The 16,623-nt window shown below is 41.3% G+C and overlaps 1 protein-coding gene across 1 annotated transcript in view; it reads left to right on the top strand.

The window, feature by feature from the left end:
* The window catches only part of EAF1 (ELL associated factor 1), a 488,823-nt gene that overhangs the window by 184,413 nt on the left and 287,787 nt on the right, over positions 1 to 16,623 (top strand). The window contains exons 2-3 of the mRNA XM_044064932.1: positions 800 to 894; positions 12,670 to 12,806. Coding sequence (XP_043920867.1) covers positions 800 to 894; positions 12,670 to 12,806 — 232 coding nt within the window. The remainder of the gene's footprint in view (positions 1 to 799; positions 895 to 12,669; positions 12,807 to 16,623) is intronic.

The raw sequence follows: 16,623 nt of genomic DNA, 5'->3' as shown, positions 1-16,623 counted from the left end.
GCTCTTTGACAGCTAGGGAAGTTAGGTGTGAAGTGGGATGGGAGATGAGTCAAAGTAGTGCAACTCAGGCCTCACAAAAGACTGCAGTTTAGCCATTATAAAAAGACGCAACAATAAATAGCACTTTGAAAGTCTGGTCTGTGACATTTGCAGTATTTATGTTTTATGCAGTCATTGAAAGAAATGAAATGTTACTTAAAACCAACTGAAAGACAGTAGTATATGCATGTAAAAGTAATGCAGTGACATGAGCTTTAGGAAGAAAGAGGCCTGTGTGATGTAACTTTTTACAAACAAGCACTGCATTGTGGAATACCAAGAGGCAGACTAAACAATCAAAATTACTTCAAGATGTCAGACTTGGAAATTACATATATAAAAATATTTAAAAACCTGTAAATAGTCCGAGAGTGGGGTTAAAATGTAGGAAATACCAAACCGTGATGAAATAAACATGTTTTTTTGAGTCTGTGGGTGCAGTTCTCATTTAACCTTTTTTGTTTTCTTAGTTTTATATATTTTTAAGGGACAAAGTCTATACGTAACTTAAGAATATTAAACTGTGACACAAAAGATGCATGCAGAGTACCAAACAGCTACTGTAGTTCACTTTTTTTTATTAACTGCTTCCTTGCTTTTTTAGACGAAAGCCGGTTGGACATGATAAGTGGGGAAATTATGAGAGCATAAGATTGCTGAAATTTATGTACAGCTTTCTCTGTTAAAAATGTTTCCTTTTTTAATAAAAATTTTGGGAGTTGCGTTACTAATTGACATGAAATGTTTACCTTTGTTTTAGATGACTTCAAACCAGCATCCATTGATACTTCCTGTGAAGGAGAACTGCAAGTTGGTAAAGGTGATGAAGTCAGTATTACACTGCCTCATATTCCAGTAAGTTTTTTTTTTTTAATTTTATTTATTGAGTTTGGTAACTGTGATTGTCTGACTGGGCTTGATCCATTTTCTGCAAAGGCCAGAAAGGATAAGCTGCATGCAGGTACAAAATGTTTACATAATTGTAAAATGCATGTATTAACAGCAAGAGTTTATTGCTACATACATCATTATAATAAGTACATATATTAACAATAAGCATTTATTGTGTATAGTCCCAGCATGGACAGTATACGCCATCTGTCACTGTAACATGGTATTCCAGTGAATACTCCAATTCATTTCACTCATTCTTTCTTGGTGTTACTGTTTCTGTTGTACTCTGTCCACACACATGCATACACATTTTAAGACTATTGACTTCCCTTATGATAGTGGCACTGGAATGACATTTGATCCCTGTGACCTAGATATGTACGTAACTCAAAATATGTGTATATTTTGTTTTGCTTTTCAGTATGTTTTTCACTCTGTTGTGTTTGTGTGGGAGAAATGTGTAGTTCTAACACCTTCATTCTGGAAGCAGGTTTTATTTCTAAGGGGTACTTTTTAAAGAATGTATTATTTATTTATTTACATTTGTTGACCGGGAGTGTCCGACTGGACGTAGGTCCATTTGCAGCAGAGGCCCAGGGAGAAAAGCTCCACAGTTAAAATAAACAGACAGTAGTTATATTGGATTACATAGTGATTAACAATTTAACATAGCAATTACTTACAACATATTTACAGATGAAGAATATAGTACATCAGTAGACAACTAGAATCTTTATCTGTGAAGTACATAACAGACATTAACAATGTTACAATAAGAAGTTCCTGCTGTATAATAAGTACTAGGCTTATGAGCATCTGAGCTTGCTATAATCAAGGGAGTTAGTGGAGTGGAAAGAAAGGTAGTGGTTGGTTGGGGTGGGTGATATTAGAGTGGGAGTTGCAAGGGCGTAGCCAGCATGTTTTTAGGTGTGCTTTTAGTAAAGTTTTGAAGTGGATGCATGATGGTACGGAGGTAATTGTGGGTGGGAGGGAGTTCCATAATTTGGCTATGGTGCAAGAGAATAGTGCTTCACCAGCAGAGTTATTGGCTTTAGTGATCTGCAAGTGATTTTTGTTGCTGGATCTTAGTGGTCTGGTGGTGCCATAGGGTTGGAGTAGATTCTGGAGGGATGGGACATTTAGTGGATGGTTTACTAGTTTGTGGGCGAGTGAGAGTTGATACCATTGAAGGAGGTGAGGGAGTTCAAAGAAGTACTGTTTAAGGATCTTGTGCAAAGGCACAAAAATGAAAATGACACAACTTTTATTTGAGATGTGTGTATACACTTTAGAGTATACTGGATGAGTAGATACACAGTTTCACTTAAAATCACATACTTTTAATTAAACTACATTTTTTTAATTCTTGCTGACCTCCATTTGGAACATTTTCTCCTTTCCTGATGTGTGTCAGCTAAAGCCATGGGCATTGTAGATAGCTGATATCATTTAGTACTTTCCTGGCAGGATATTCAGTTGACAGATACCTTTGTCTGGCTTTGAAGAATATTGAATTGGCAGCCACTTCTCTATACCTAATGTAAATATAAGGCAAAAAAATTGAAAGACACCTCAGTACAGTTAGTAAAACACACAATCCTATCTATGTCAATGACATATCTCTACAAGTAAATAATCACACACTGTAAAAAACACATCTGCCACCAAAGCTGTAGAACTCACTTGTCCTGCACAAAACAGATCCAGAATAAAAAGCAAAACACCAGGACTTGGAGACGGCTGTAGAATCCAGTATAAAAATCTTTATTCGACACAAGCGCTTTCGTGGGTAACCCCACTTCTTCAGATGTCTTAATACATTTTAAAAACAGCTCTTAGTTTAAATGCACATTTTTTCTTGGAACACATGATTAAAAGCAACCAATACATTGTTCTAGTGTGAACAAGCACTTTCTGTTTAAAGCAACTTTCTACAAAGTACATGCTATTAACTGGACTAGAAGGCTGAAATGTTTGTATACACTTCTGAAAGTCTGTTTGTAAAATATCTAAATTATAATTCAAACTTCCAGAACATTTCAGTTTACATTCACAAGCACAGATCTACACGTTTACATTCTCCACTTGTATTCTCCAAAGCACATACAAGCCTGTAACAACATGTCAGTAACAAGAAGTCAGTGATTTATCATACAAACAATACCACAACGCATCTTACCTAAAAAGCTGCCTAGACCTTAACTTAGGACGCAGGGGTATATATATTCATTTAATCCATTACCTCTATCAGCCCTTAGTCTTACTATCCACTTAGCTTCAAGCTCTTCAGTGATGTTCCATAGATCCCCCCTCTTATACTCTCATAAGTTCTCCCTATAACTAAAAATTTAAAGACATGTTCCATATCATTATTAATGGTGTGTCTGGCCAAGGCATTCACTTTGTTCTTCTTATGGATAGCATAAATGTGTTCACGTATTCTTTCCTTCAGAGACTTGTCTGTCTTCCCTACATAGAAACTATGGCACACTGTGCAGTGGGCCAGATAGACTAAATGCTCTGTTTCACAGGTGACATTGATGTCAAACTCATATTCCTTTAACTGGTCTGGATGTTCAGACCTAGAAGTACTATCTATGTATTTACAAAAATTACATCTGCCACATTTTTTGTACCTTTCTCTATAGCTGACCTTATAGGGCCATGCTTCCTATCATTAACCTTAGGTTGACATAACTGTCTCTTCACAGATTTATAGTTCTTCAGTGAATACTTAGGTTTCGCATCTATTAGACTACTGATGCTCTTATCTAGTCTCAATATATTCCAATGTTTCTCTATCACATTCTTGTACAGCCATGCATCTTTAGAGTGATAGAATGATATTCTAGTTTGTTTATTTTCTCTAATACTGTCTTTCTGCCTATCACTATGTCCTTCTCTAAAGTCTTCACTCCTAGAAAAATATGATGTTATGTAGTCCAATCTCGCCTACATTCTTACCCGTGGATTCGGAGCCGAATATCGGCTCCGACTCAGCCAAACTTTTCTAGCACGAAGTCTTCTATTGGCTGGGCTAAGAAGGTATCCCATGCTGCACTGCTCCATATCCCCAGATCTCGTTTGCCGCTCATGTAGCTCGGACGTGGTCTTGCTCCTGGCTGTAGCTAAGTACCTTTTTTCTTCTTCTTCTTGAGAGAATTTGTTACAAACAAAAGCTATTTTAATAGCTATTTCTAATTTGGTGTTTTTTGGGTATAATCTGTAGTGTGATTGTTTTTTGTGGTATCCCACTAGCTGTTCCAACGGGCTAGGCCCGTTTCAGTTAGAGGACCTAGTCCGTCCCCTTACTTGTCCCTGTGTTTGTTTGCTATCTAAAACCATTTGAATTAGAGGTTTTAGTGTCTGTCTTCCTTGTTCTGTATGCGAGTTCTGGTCTAAAACCATTTTAGTTAGAGGTTTTTAGCTCTAGTCGTCTTAGTGTGTGTCCCTTCTGAGGATTGTGTGTGCTGTTATTTGTGGAAAAATTTGTTCCCGCGTTTAGTGTGGTATTTTGCATGACTGTAGTTGTTTTTCCAGTCAGGGAGTGACTTGCTCGTTGTACTTGGTATTTGTGATTAATTTTCAAGATGTCCAAAGATTCCAAGGAGCACAAACCTTCAGGTTTTAAAAAGTGCTCTAAGTGTGGTTACAAGATGTCCATCACCGATGGACATTCAGTATGCATTTATTGTCTGGGAGCAATCCACCTGCAGGAGTCCTGCAGCTTCTGCCATGCTTTTAGTCCCAGGGTGCTCCAAGAAAGATAGAATAAGTTAATTCTGAAGGGACTCTTGAAACCCTCGTTTGAAGAGGCCATAGATTCTGCTTCCAGTTCAAAATCAAAATCCACAAAATCAAAAAAGAGATCTCCGGCTCCTACAGTCTCCTCGGAGCCACCGGAGAAAGTAATGAAACTAGCTTCGACCTCCTCGGCTCCACTGTCCTCGGGGCCGCAGGAAGTGTCGGTGTTGATGGAACCGGAGTCGGCTCCAATTATATTGGAACCTCTTTGGAGCAGATCGCCCAGTACTAGACCAGTGTCACCTGAGAGGAGATCCCGATCTCCCTCCCTGTCCTCCAAATCCTCCAGGACACTTTCAGATGTGGATGTTGATAGGGTGGTGCAGAGACTCCTTCAGTCATCGGTTTTGACTAAATTGTTCTCGGCTATGTCCCAACTGGCTCCAGAGCCTGTCCCGATACCTTCTTCGATTATTCCTCCTCCAAGCGTATCTCTGTCTTTGGAGCCGAAATGCTCTGCTCCATGTGATGTTCCTAGGTCGGCTCCAATGGCCACTCCGGGCTTATCGGTGCCGACGGGGTTCGGGACTCGGGATTCTTCAGTCGGGCCCGAGGGGGACACCTCGGGACACCTTTCGGTTCCTAGTCTCCCGCTCGGTGCCTCAGCTCGGGGAACCCCAACTCCTGTCGTGGTCTTGGAGGCTGGCCGGTCCTCGGACTCGGGGGGGGGGCAGCCTTTGAGGCCATGCGGAGTGCGCTGGCCAGATCTTCAGCCACATCATGCAGGTCGGTCATTCTGTCCCCTACCACTCCAGTGAGAGCCTCTGATCACCACCTATCTGTAGACAGCAGAGCCCCAAGGCTTAGGGATACCCCCACGAGTGGTCCCCAAGTTTCTGAGGGCCCTCAGAGTTTTTGCCTGAGGAGCCCCCTAGAAAGAAAACGTGCAAGAGGAAGCACATAGACTCCCAGGATGAGTCTGTCACCTCAGATACTGACCTCGAGGAATCGGAGGGGTCCCCCAAGTCATCCTCTGATGATGTTTCTTTCTCTGACATCCTGGAGATATTGAAACAAAGAGGTGACTGGCCGTCCAAAGCCCCCTCTGAGGAGGAGTCGGTTTTCCTGAAGGCCTTTGGTGCTCAGCCCTCCGCCTCCTGGGTGTCCCCACCCTTCGACGAGCTCCTGGATTTAATTTGTCAGAGGGTGTGGGAGAACCCTGATTCTGTGGAACCAGTACCCAGGAGACCCAATAAATTTCTGTCTACTCCCCCGGGTAAGGAGTTTTTGTCCAAAGGAGTCCCTGTGGATGCCATGGTGGTGGCAGCAGCCACCCAGAAGGAATTAGCCGAGACTTCTTCCTCCGTCCATCCTCCTAACAAGGAGTCTAGGACCATGGACCGGTACGGGAAGCGTACCCTCTCGTCAGCAACCTTTACCTTACGGTCGCTGAAGTATCTGTCTTATTTTACTCGGCTCCAGAGAGATCTCCTCAAGGAGTTAGGAGATACTCTCGCGGGTAACGTTCCTGAGGCGGTGGCCCAGATGGTTAACGCCCAGGTGTCTACCCTCAATTCCATCGTTAACTCTTCCATGCGGCTTATTTCATATGCAGTTGAGGGAGCGAATAGGGCAGCAAGCTCAGGAGTCACCCTTAGGAGGAAAGCCTGGATGCACCTTTGTCATTTCGCGGAGGCCTTCAAGTCTTCTTTCACTGACGCCCCCTTTGATGGTTCTTCATTGTTTGGAACCAAGGTGAAAGACACCCTCACCAGGTGTGAGCAGGAGGGAAAGACTCTGTCTGCTCTAGGGGTCCATTTTTCCCATCCCTCTAGGCCTTATCCCAAGGCCCAGAGGGGTGGGAAGATGTGGTTCAAAAAATCACAGAGGTTTTTTCCCGGTGCACAAGGTGAGCCCCCCTCCAGAGGCAGAGGAGGGGGAGGTTATTCAGGGAGACACCACCCTAGAGGCAGAGGGGGCCCTCGCAATTCGGGAGACCATGATTCCTTTTGCGGTTCTTCCTACAATCATTCTTGATGGGATGCCCGACTGTGCATTTCCGGAGCCAGTCGGGGGTCGAATATCGTTATACCCGGAAGCCTGGCAAAGCATCACCCAGGATCGATGGGTATTACGAATAATTTCTGGTGGTTATGCCATCCCCTTTTCGTCAGATCCCCCCTCCAGTCAGAAAAATCTGGGACGTTCCACCCAGTGAAAGGGATCACGCAGCTTCAGAGGTTTCAAAGCTGCTAGAAAAAGGGGCCATCCAGCATGTCCCCTCAGACCAGATCGGATTAGGGACTTACTCAAGATTCTTTTTGGTGCCGAAAAGAACAGGGGACCTGAGACCCATATTAGATCTCAGCCAACTGAACAACTATGTACAAAAGTCCAAGTTCCGTATGGTCACACTACAGTCACTTCTCCCATTGTTGGGAAAAGAAGTATGGATGTGTTCCATCGACCTCAAGGATGCTTAATACCATATCAAAATGGACAGGGCATCCAGGAGTCACCTACGCTTCCGGCCGGGAGCCAGTCATTTTCAGTTTCAAGCCCTGCCCTTTGGTCTCACCACAGCCCCCAGGGTGTTCACCAAGTGTATGGCGGTGGCGACAGCTCACTTGAGACGTCAAGGATTCCAAGTGTTTCCACATCTGGACGACTGGCTCCTCACCGCCCCCACCAGGCATCTACTAATCCAAACCAGGGATGCTACCATCACTCTCTGTCAACAGTTGGGCATAACACTGAACTGGGAAAAATCTGCCTTGTTACCCTCACAGCGTGTCATTTTTATAGGTGCAGAGCTAGATACCGTTCAAATGCGAGCCTATGTACCGCAGGAAAGAATCAGAGTCTTACAGCAACAGGTGCACGCCCTGCTTCCCCTGAGAAAAGCGAAGGCAAGATGGGTTCTCCAACTCCTGGGGACTATGGCAGCAACAATTATGTTAGTCCCTCTAGCGAGATTGTACATGAGGCTCCTTCGATGGCTCCTCTTTGCCTCTTTGCTCAATGGTCTCTCCAGAGACTTCCACTTTCCCACCCTATTTTGCTCACAGACAGATGCAAACAGGATCTCAGTTGGTGGCTTTGCACCAACAATCTGGACAGGGGAAAACCCTTCGTTCCACCACCCCCGGTTGCCATAGTGACCACGGACTCCTCCCAGATTGGGGGGGGGGCATTATCTTGGCAGGACAGTCCAAGGCACGTGGCAAGATCACGAGATACATCTGCATATCAACGTCCTAGAGATGAGAGCGGCGCTACTTGCGTTGCAGGCACTTCAGAGTTCTACCTCTCGGGACTGTTGCAATACACTCAGACAATATGTCAGTGGTTTGGTATCTGAACAAGCAGGGAGCAACCAGATCATACCCCCTGTGCAGAGAGGCCATGCGAGTGTGGCAGTGGGCAGTATCTTCCCAATGGTTTCTGGTGGCAACGCACATTCCGGGGAAGTCCAACGTGATAGCAGACAGGCTAAGCAGAGCTATTCTGATGCCTTACGAGTGGTCCCTGAGTCGTCTATTTGCAGAACGAATCTTCAGCAGATGGGGTCAGCCTTGCTACGACCTTTTTGCCAGCCCCCTCAATGCCAAATGCAGCAGCTACTTCACGCTGATCCCCCCACAGGGGGAGTCACCCAGGGACGCTCTAGTCCACGATTGGCCCTCCGGTCTGCTTTATGCTTTCCCTCCATTTCCCTTGCTGTCAAAAGTGATTCCAAAAGCGCAATCCTTGGGAAGCAGAATGATTCTAATTGCTCCACACTGGCCTCATCAAGTTTGATTTCCCTTTCTCCATCCCTGCATTGTGGACACACCTTGGACTCTGGACCCACAACCAGACTTACTGACACACATGTCAGGACAATTCCACCCCTCTCTGCGGACCCTCCGGTTGACAGCCTGGCTACTTCACTTCCGTCGTTAGTTAGGCTTCATCACTTTTCACCTGAGGTAGTTCATATTTTATCTTCCTCTCATAAGCCGTCTACTAGGAAGATTTATTCCAGCAAATGGAAGAGGTTTTCTATTTGGGCTCATACCCAAGGAATTGACCCTTACACAGCTCCAATTGCTTCCATCCTGGAGTTTTTGTCTATGCTTTTCCAGCAGGGCTCAGCGTCCGCTACCATTAAAGTTCAATTGGCAGCAATTTCTAATTTTCATGTTGCTAATGAGCCTAGTCTGATGGCTCACAGACTCTGTAAGGCTTTCCTGAAGGGCACTCTGTTACTCCGTCCTCCTGTCTCAGAACCGATTATGCCCTGGGATCTAAATTTTGTTCTGCAAGCCCTTACTTCACCACCCTTTGAGCCTGCAGCTACCTGTGACTTAAAATTCTTGACCTGGAAAACTGCCTTTTTAATAGCCATCACATCAGCCAGACGCATTTCAGAAATTCAAGCTCTTTCTATCAAACCTCCATACTTGATCTTTCATAAGGACAGGGTTTCTCTTAGACCAAATCCTTCTTTTCTTCCTAAAGTGGCATCCATATCTAATCTTAATCAATCTATTGAGTTGCCAGTGTTTTTCCCCATTTTTCAAACAAGGCAGAATTTAAATTTCATCAATTGGGTGTACACAGACAATTACGTTTCTATCTGCACAGAACCAAAGATCTCCGATAATCTGATCAGCTGTTTGTCTCCTTTTCAGAAAACAGAATTGGGTCTCCTGTCTCCAAAATCACTCTATCCAGATGGATATCAAATTGCATCTCTTTCACTTATTCCTTAGGGGGTAAAGACCTACTGTTTCCAGTCAAGGCTCACTCTACTCGGGCTGTATCTACATCTACAGCCTATCAGGTCAGACTGTCTATGGATGATATTTGTGCTGCAGCTACATGGGCATCTCATCACACCTTTGTTACTCATTACAAGCTAGACGTGGTATCTAGGGGTGGGTCTTCCTTTGGTTCCACAGTACTCAGGAGTATCTTCCTCTGAGCCTCCCAGGATGTAGGTGCTGGGGACGCTGTCCCATTGGTAAGAATGTAGGCAAGATTAGACTACATAACATCAAGAAGTTATGTACTCACCATAACGTTCGATGTATGTAGTCCATCTCGCCTCACATTCTTACTTACCCTCCCACCTTCCCCCTTCCTGGAGGATCTGGAGGTTAGGTCTGGTTTTTAGAGTTCCCTTCACCTTTAGTTTATTCCTCTTTACTTGGATGTTGTTATGCATGGGGTATGAGTGTGGTGTTCGCAGCAAACTAGATCTGGGAATATGGAGCAGTGCAGCATGGGATACCTTCTTAGCCCAGCCAATAGAAGACTTCGAGCTAGAAAAGTTTGGCCGAGTCGGAGCCGATATTCGGCACTGAACCCACAGGTAAGAATGTGAGGCAAGATGGACTACATACATCGAACGTTATGGTGAGTACATAACTTCTTGGTTTAGCCTTTAAACATCTCTGTTTACTCAATTCCTTGATGCTACTCTATATCATTAATGTGATATCCCCTTTCTAATAAATCACTACTAGTTTGCTCAATTTGATGAACAAAATCTTCATCTGTCACATTCAGTCTTGAAGCTCTATAAAACTGGTTCTGAATGACATTTCGAAAAATATATGGGGGGTGCATACTATCTTTAGCTAATAAATGGTTTACATGGCATTCTTTATATGGGGGTGCATACTATCTTTAGCTAATAAATGGTTTCATAGCAATCTTTATATGGGGGTGCATGCTATCTTTAGCTAATAAATGGTCTACATGGCATTCTTTATATGGGGGTGCATACTATCTTTAGCTAATAAATGGTTTACATGGCAATCTTTATATGGGGGGTGCATACTATCTTTAGCTAATAAATGGTCTACATGGCATTCTTTATATGGGGGTGCATACTATCTTTAGCTAATAAATGGTTTCATGGCATTCTTTATATGGGGGTGCATACTATCTTTAGCTAATAAATGGTTTACATGGCATTCTTTATATGGGGGTGCATACTATCTTTAGCTAATAAATGGTCTACGTGGCATTCTTTATATGGGGGTGCATACTATCTTTAGCTAATAAATGGTTTCCATGGCATTCTTTATATGGGAGTGCATACTATCTTTAGCTAATAAATGGTTTCATGGCATTCTTTATATGGGGGTGCATACTATCTTTAGCTAATAAATGGTTTACATGGCATTCTTTATATGGGGGTGCATACTATCTTTGGGTAATAAATGGTTTCATGGCATTCTTTATATGGGGGTGCATACTATCTTTAGCTAATAAATGGTTTCCATGGCATTCTTTATATGGGGATGCATACTATCTTTGGGTAATAAATGGTTTCCATGGCATTCTTTATATGGGGGTGCATACTATCTTTAGCTAATAAATGGTTTCCATGGCATTCTTTATATGGGGGTGCATACTGTCTTTAGGTAATAAATGGTTTCATGGCATTCTTTATATGGGGGTGCATACTATCTTTAGCTAATAAATGGTTTACATGGCATTCTTTATATGGGGGTGCATACTATCTTTGGGTGATAAATGGTTTACATGACATTCTTTATATGGGGGTGCATACTATCTTTGGGTAATAAATGGTTTACATGACATTCTTTATATGGGGGTGCATACTATCTTTAGCTAATAAATGGTTTCCATGGCATTCTTTCTTATGCAGACACGTGACCACAGTGCCATCATTTTTCTTTTCAACATTAATGTCTAAGAAATTTACTGTCTTCATAGAATATGTACGTGTAAACTTCAAAAATGTAGATGTTTGATTAATATATTGTACAAACTCCTTCAGTTCTTCAGTGTTTCCTCTGCACAAAATGAAGAGGTCATCCACAAACCTCCTCAAAAAATAAACTCTGTCTGCATAGGGGCCCTTCAATATCAACTTGGTTTCACACACTGCCGTTATGGCATTGGCGTAGCTGTTGGCACACGAGGTGCCCATAGCTATGCCATTAGACTGCCAGTAATGATCTCCCCCAAAAACAAAGACATTGTTCTCTAGCACAATGCTTAAAAGCTGACTTACTTGCTCCATAATATGTGTCAACCATGAACATCTCCCTTAAAAAAGTACAGATGCCCTCTATTCCTACATCATTTGGGAATCACTGTAAATAAAGACACCACATCAAGGGTTACCATATATATCTCCTGCATCACTTCAGAGTCTCGTGCACACTTAAACAAAGCAGTCAGAAAATTTTCTGTATCTCTTAAAATATGCTGTATGTATTTTTTTGTTCAAGTTGGTAGGTAGCAGTTCCTGTGTTTTCTTTTTACAAGTATTTTAAAAGGAGTGGAATCATGTTCCAAGAATGAGTGTGGTATAATGCAGTTTCCACATCACAGTAAGTTTACAGTTTAATTTGCTCAACTAATCAGTTTGTTCAGCAATGTGATGGAGTAATATGACTTGGCTATGCCACACTTTGTGTTTTTTTGCGTGGCATTCAGTTATGCTTGCATTTATTCATTATTTGTAACTTTATTGGGCGTATTAGTTGTGCAGTTGTTCTGTGTGTAGTAGTGATATGTTAGACAGCTACCTTAACAAATGTAAATAAATATATAAACATTTCTTTTATAAGAAAAAAGTCACCAAAAGGCACTTGAGGAATGAGAAGACACTTATACATTACCAAAAAAAAGTTTAATAAAGTAAAACAACAGAAACAAATGTAAAACTTTTTTGGTACAGTATGAGAGTCTTTTATCATTCATCCAGTGCCTTTTGGTGAATTTTTTTTTTGGTTTTGGACTTTTACATATTTTGGAATCATCTCAGCATTTTTAGTGACGTGGCCTAGATCATGTCTGAAAAGGGTAACTCCATGTACTCCATTAATTAACAGATGGAGACATAAAGTATGAATACACTTACACGCACTTACATAAAATGTAAAGTACTTCATTTGACAAGCCTCACTGCTTTTGCATGTGTTTAAGGCACTTTTTTTCTTTTCATTTTTTTCATCCTATTAGGGATCCACTCCTCCCATGACTGTGTTCAAAGGAAATAAAAGACCATATCAGAAAGACTGCGTTTTAATCATCAATCATGAGACAGGCGAGTATGTTCTGGAAAAACTCAGCAGCAGCATTCAAGTAAAGAAAACAAGGTAAGGAGCATCAGTGCGGCTTCTGGAAACAAACAACTGAATGCAGTGCAATACCTTTTCACCTTTGACTGGCCATATTGATTTAAAAATCAGTCAGTAAAATTTGTGATGCCTGTCAGTGTGCAGATTTTAACTCTGCATCTTTGCCAGTAATTTGTAAAAATTTGGGTTGTGGTTGAAAAGGGTCTTTGGATCAGTCCTACAATCTGGTTAACAAATAACAAATAAGTTATCAAGAAGTGATTGGCCTTAAGAGCAAGCAGTAAATGAGATTTGGATTATGACCAATCACAGCCACACTTAAACAGGCTTTACAGTGCACAGTTAAGAGCAGAGTCTTAACTGCGTGCTTCCCAAGGATTCACCTCAACTCCTCTTCAGCACAGTGCCTTCATAAGTGCATAGGTTTTTATTAAGCTTACAGCCAAGGAGACCATTGAGAAACTCAGCCACATCATCCAGTACTGGTGGGAGACTAAGTGCCCCCTATTAACTAGACTTTCTCCATGTATCACTGGTGAAAATTTGTGATCACCAATCCAGTCATCTAGACTGGATTTAAAGGTTGCTAGGGAAGTACTCAGCATGATAGATAAGAATATTCTGTTCCAGGTGTCTGTCAAGCCATCTGATGTTGTTGATGTAGTGTTATAGGTATAGAGCAGTAGAATGTATCCTTGCTGTACCACTGGTTCTGTTTAGATGAAGGAGTTCAAAGACTACTGGGTGATTCATAACACGAAAGGCAAAATCAGAGACTATCTCTGTATTGTGCTGCGTAGCATGACAAAGCTTTTAGTCCATCAGAGTAGCTAAGGGAACTAAGAGCTGAGATTTTTTTGGTGAGGGAATGTTGAGATCATTTATGCTGGTTTCAGTGCGTAGCAAGGTATATACTGAAGGGTGCATTATATTAAATGGTGAGTCTAATAAGGGATAAATAAAGTGGGACTGTAGTTGTTTTGAACCTTGGGAGACACCGTGAAAGATAGGTTGGACACAACAGATGGATTTTTCTAAAAAGCACAGAGATGTGGTGGTGAAAAGAGAAACTTGTAACAATATATGTACCCTAGTCCCTGATGACTGTGTCGGATGTAAGTGGAATATTGTCAGTATTTTAAGCAATAGTGATACTCCATTTATCAAAGAAAGCTACGCTGCATTTCTTAGTGTTGACAGTAAGCCTATAATTAAGCAGCCAAGCATTTTTTAAATCCTGCCCTTGCTGAAGAATTTGTGTGTCAGAATGGGATTTGATAACCACCCCAGTGTGTAGTCATCTGCAAACTTGGTTAGCCATAGTCCCGTAATATGGGCTTTTACATCACAGAAATATATACCAAAGAGAAATGGGCCTAGAACAGAGCCCTGTGGGACATTGATACCATTTTTCTGTTTAATGAGGATACCTCCATCCTTAACAGTATGGGTTCCACGAGACAGCTAATTACAAATCCAGTAAACTGCGTATGGGTTAATGTTGAGTTTTTATTTTGACAGTAATCCTGACATCAAAGGCATTGTTGAGTTTTTGATAAGCAGTGTGGATCAAGCAGTCACACAATTCTAGGAAGGTTAATAAAACTTTTTTAGTTCCACTAACCTTTCCTGCTTTTGCAGTAACATGCTAGCTTAGGAGTAGAATAAAATGAAAATAGAGTTTAAAATTAGGGCAGAAATAAAAGAACAAGAGATATGACTAAAAAGTAATATGAATAATTTAGAGGGACTGATAAATATAGTACTGCAGAATAAGGGGAATCTCACTGAACAAGAAAAGTCAAAATTGTCGAGCTCCAAAGAGAAAATAAGGGACTACCTGGATAATATGCACAAGTTTAGAAAGATTGCTGTTAAGCGACTGTTTTTTTATGATAGTTCCAGAGCACAAAAGCTTTTAGCTCAACAGCTCAGGCAACAGAAAGTAGTGTGGGTTGTTGCCAAGCTTAGGGAGCCTATAACAAGGAAAATGACTAGAGATCCTGTACAGGTATTTGAAATATTTCAGAAATTTTACAAAAATCTTTATAAAGTAGGAAAGTGTGTAAATCAAGAAAAAAGTACAAATGGAAATATTAAATATGCCAGTGTTAGAGGTAGATTAGTCTCAAAGTTCCTCATTAGCACTCTTCAAGAAAAATCTTGATGAGTGGATGAGAAATAGGAAATACACCCCGGGGATCACTTCTGTGGCTCTACTCGACAGGGGCACAGGAAAATAACTTTATTGGATGGCATAAGCCAGGGAACCTTGTTGGCTAGGCTTACTTAGGCCCTTGGGCCGAATGTCTAATACCTACCTATGAACCTATAATTATTAACAAGATAGGAGGATACGACATATAAAAATGGTGATGTATAGCCAATCTACATGAAAATCTCCAAGAATAGATGATATTCTTATATATATTGGGAAGCTAGGAGGGACGAAAGTGGTAAAGGTCTGGAAGGTTTTGTTGTGCAGTATTTTAAAAGGAGGAAAAACAGCAACAGACTAGATGAAAGCTGTGGTGGCTGTAATAAGTATGGTACAGACCCATCAGATTAAACACATTGGCTCATTTTGATTCTAAACCATGATTACAAAGTGTTTATGTCTATAATGGCTAAAAGAGTGACAACGCTGTTGCCAAAATTGATAGATGTGGATCAGTATGGTTTTGTGCAGGGGAGGCAAACATTTGACAACATTTGTTGAACAGTGATGATCCAGAGAGAAAATACCACTGTTGATGGTGGGTCTTGATGCAGAGGAAGTATTCAGTAGAGCAAGCTGGGATTTTAGGAGTGTGGCAATGGAAGCATTTGCATTCCCTGACACAATAATAAGGTTAATTAGGAGGGTATGTGAGGGATCGGAGGTGAAAATTAAACTGGGGGGGTGGTCTCTGGTTCCATTTGAAAAGAGGAACCAGGAAGGAATGTCCTCATTCCTTTTTGTTATTTGTTATATTTAGAAACCTTGGTAGAGAAAATAAGGGCCTCAGAAATCCAAGGATATAATTGGTATGGTAGTCAAGAAATTTGGCTTTATTTGTAGATGACATTATTTTGTATCAGAAGAGGAAATTTCACTGTTGTGGAACATTTTGAGACTGTTTCAAGTCTTTTCAGGATACAAAATTAATGAAGATAAAACAAAGACAATGGCTGTAAACGATGTACCCACACATAAATTAGTTCAGCAATACCCATATTTATGGGGAGATGATAAAAGAAGTACCTAGGAGTATGGGTTAAAAAGGATTCTTTTATGGTAGCTAGGGATATGTGGGAAGAGACTAAACAAAACATAATACATAAACTGAGGAACTTAAAACTCTGTTTTGTGATAAATTGAGCAACATATGGATAGCAATATATAAGCAGTGAAATTGTTTTCAGTCCCTTTAGTTGTATACGCAAGTCATTCATATTTTTATCAACAAGAGGAAAAGCCGTGGATAGCAATTAATAAAGAGTTGAAGGATTTTATTTGTGAGGGAAAGAGGGCAAGAGTTAAGTGGGATAAGCAGATCCTTCCAGTAGAACAAGGTGGTTTGGGATTACCTGATATGAAGAGATATTTCAAAGCTACACAGTGAAGGCTCCTTACACATAACAGAAAGCTATAATTCCAAGTGGAAAGGGATGATGATGAAAAGGGGAAAGCTGAAGAAGTAAGGAGAGGCTGGGATTTTGGACACAGATCCTTAAGGAGAATAAAAATAGCCATACAGAATATTATATTCATAAAGCAGTGGAACATATTCTAAGAATGAAGCCAACATGGGAATGGGTAAAACTGATTCTGCCAATAGAGATTACTGTAATT

The sequence above is a fragment of the Protopterus annectens genome, chromosome 3.part0 (genome assembly GCF_019279795.1).
Source record: "Protopterus annectens isolate FY-2018-M chromosome 3.part0, PAN1.0, whole genome shotgun sequence".
In the NCBI taxonomy this organism is placed as follows: domain Eukaryota; kingdom Metazoa; phylum Chordata; order Ceratodontiformes; family Protopteridae; genus Protopterus; species Protopterus annectens.
Note: the sequence above shows the minus strand (reverse complement) of the source record. Positions and strands in the feature narration are given on the sequence as shown.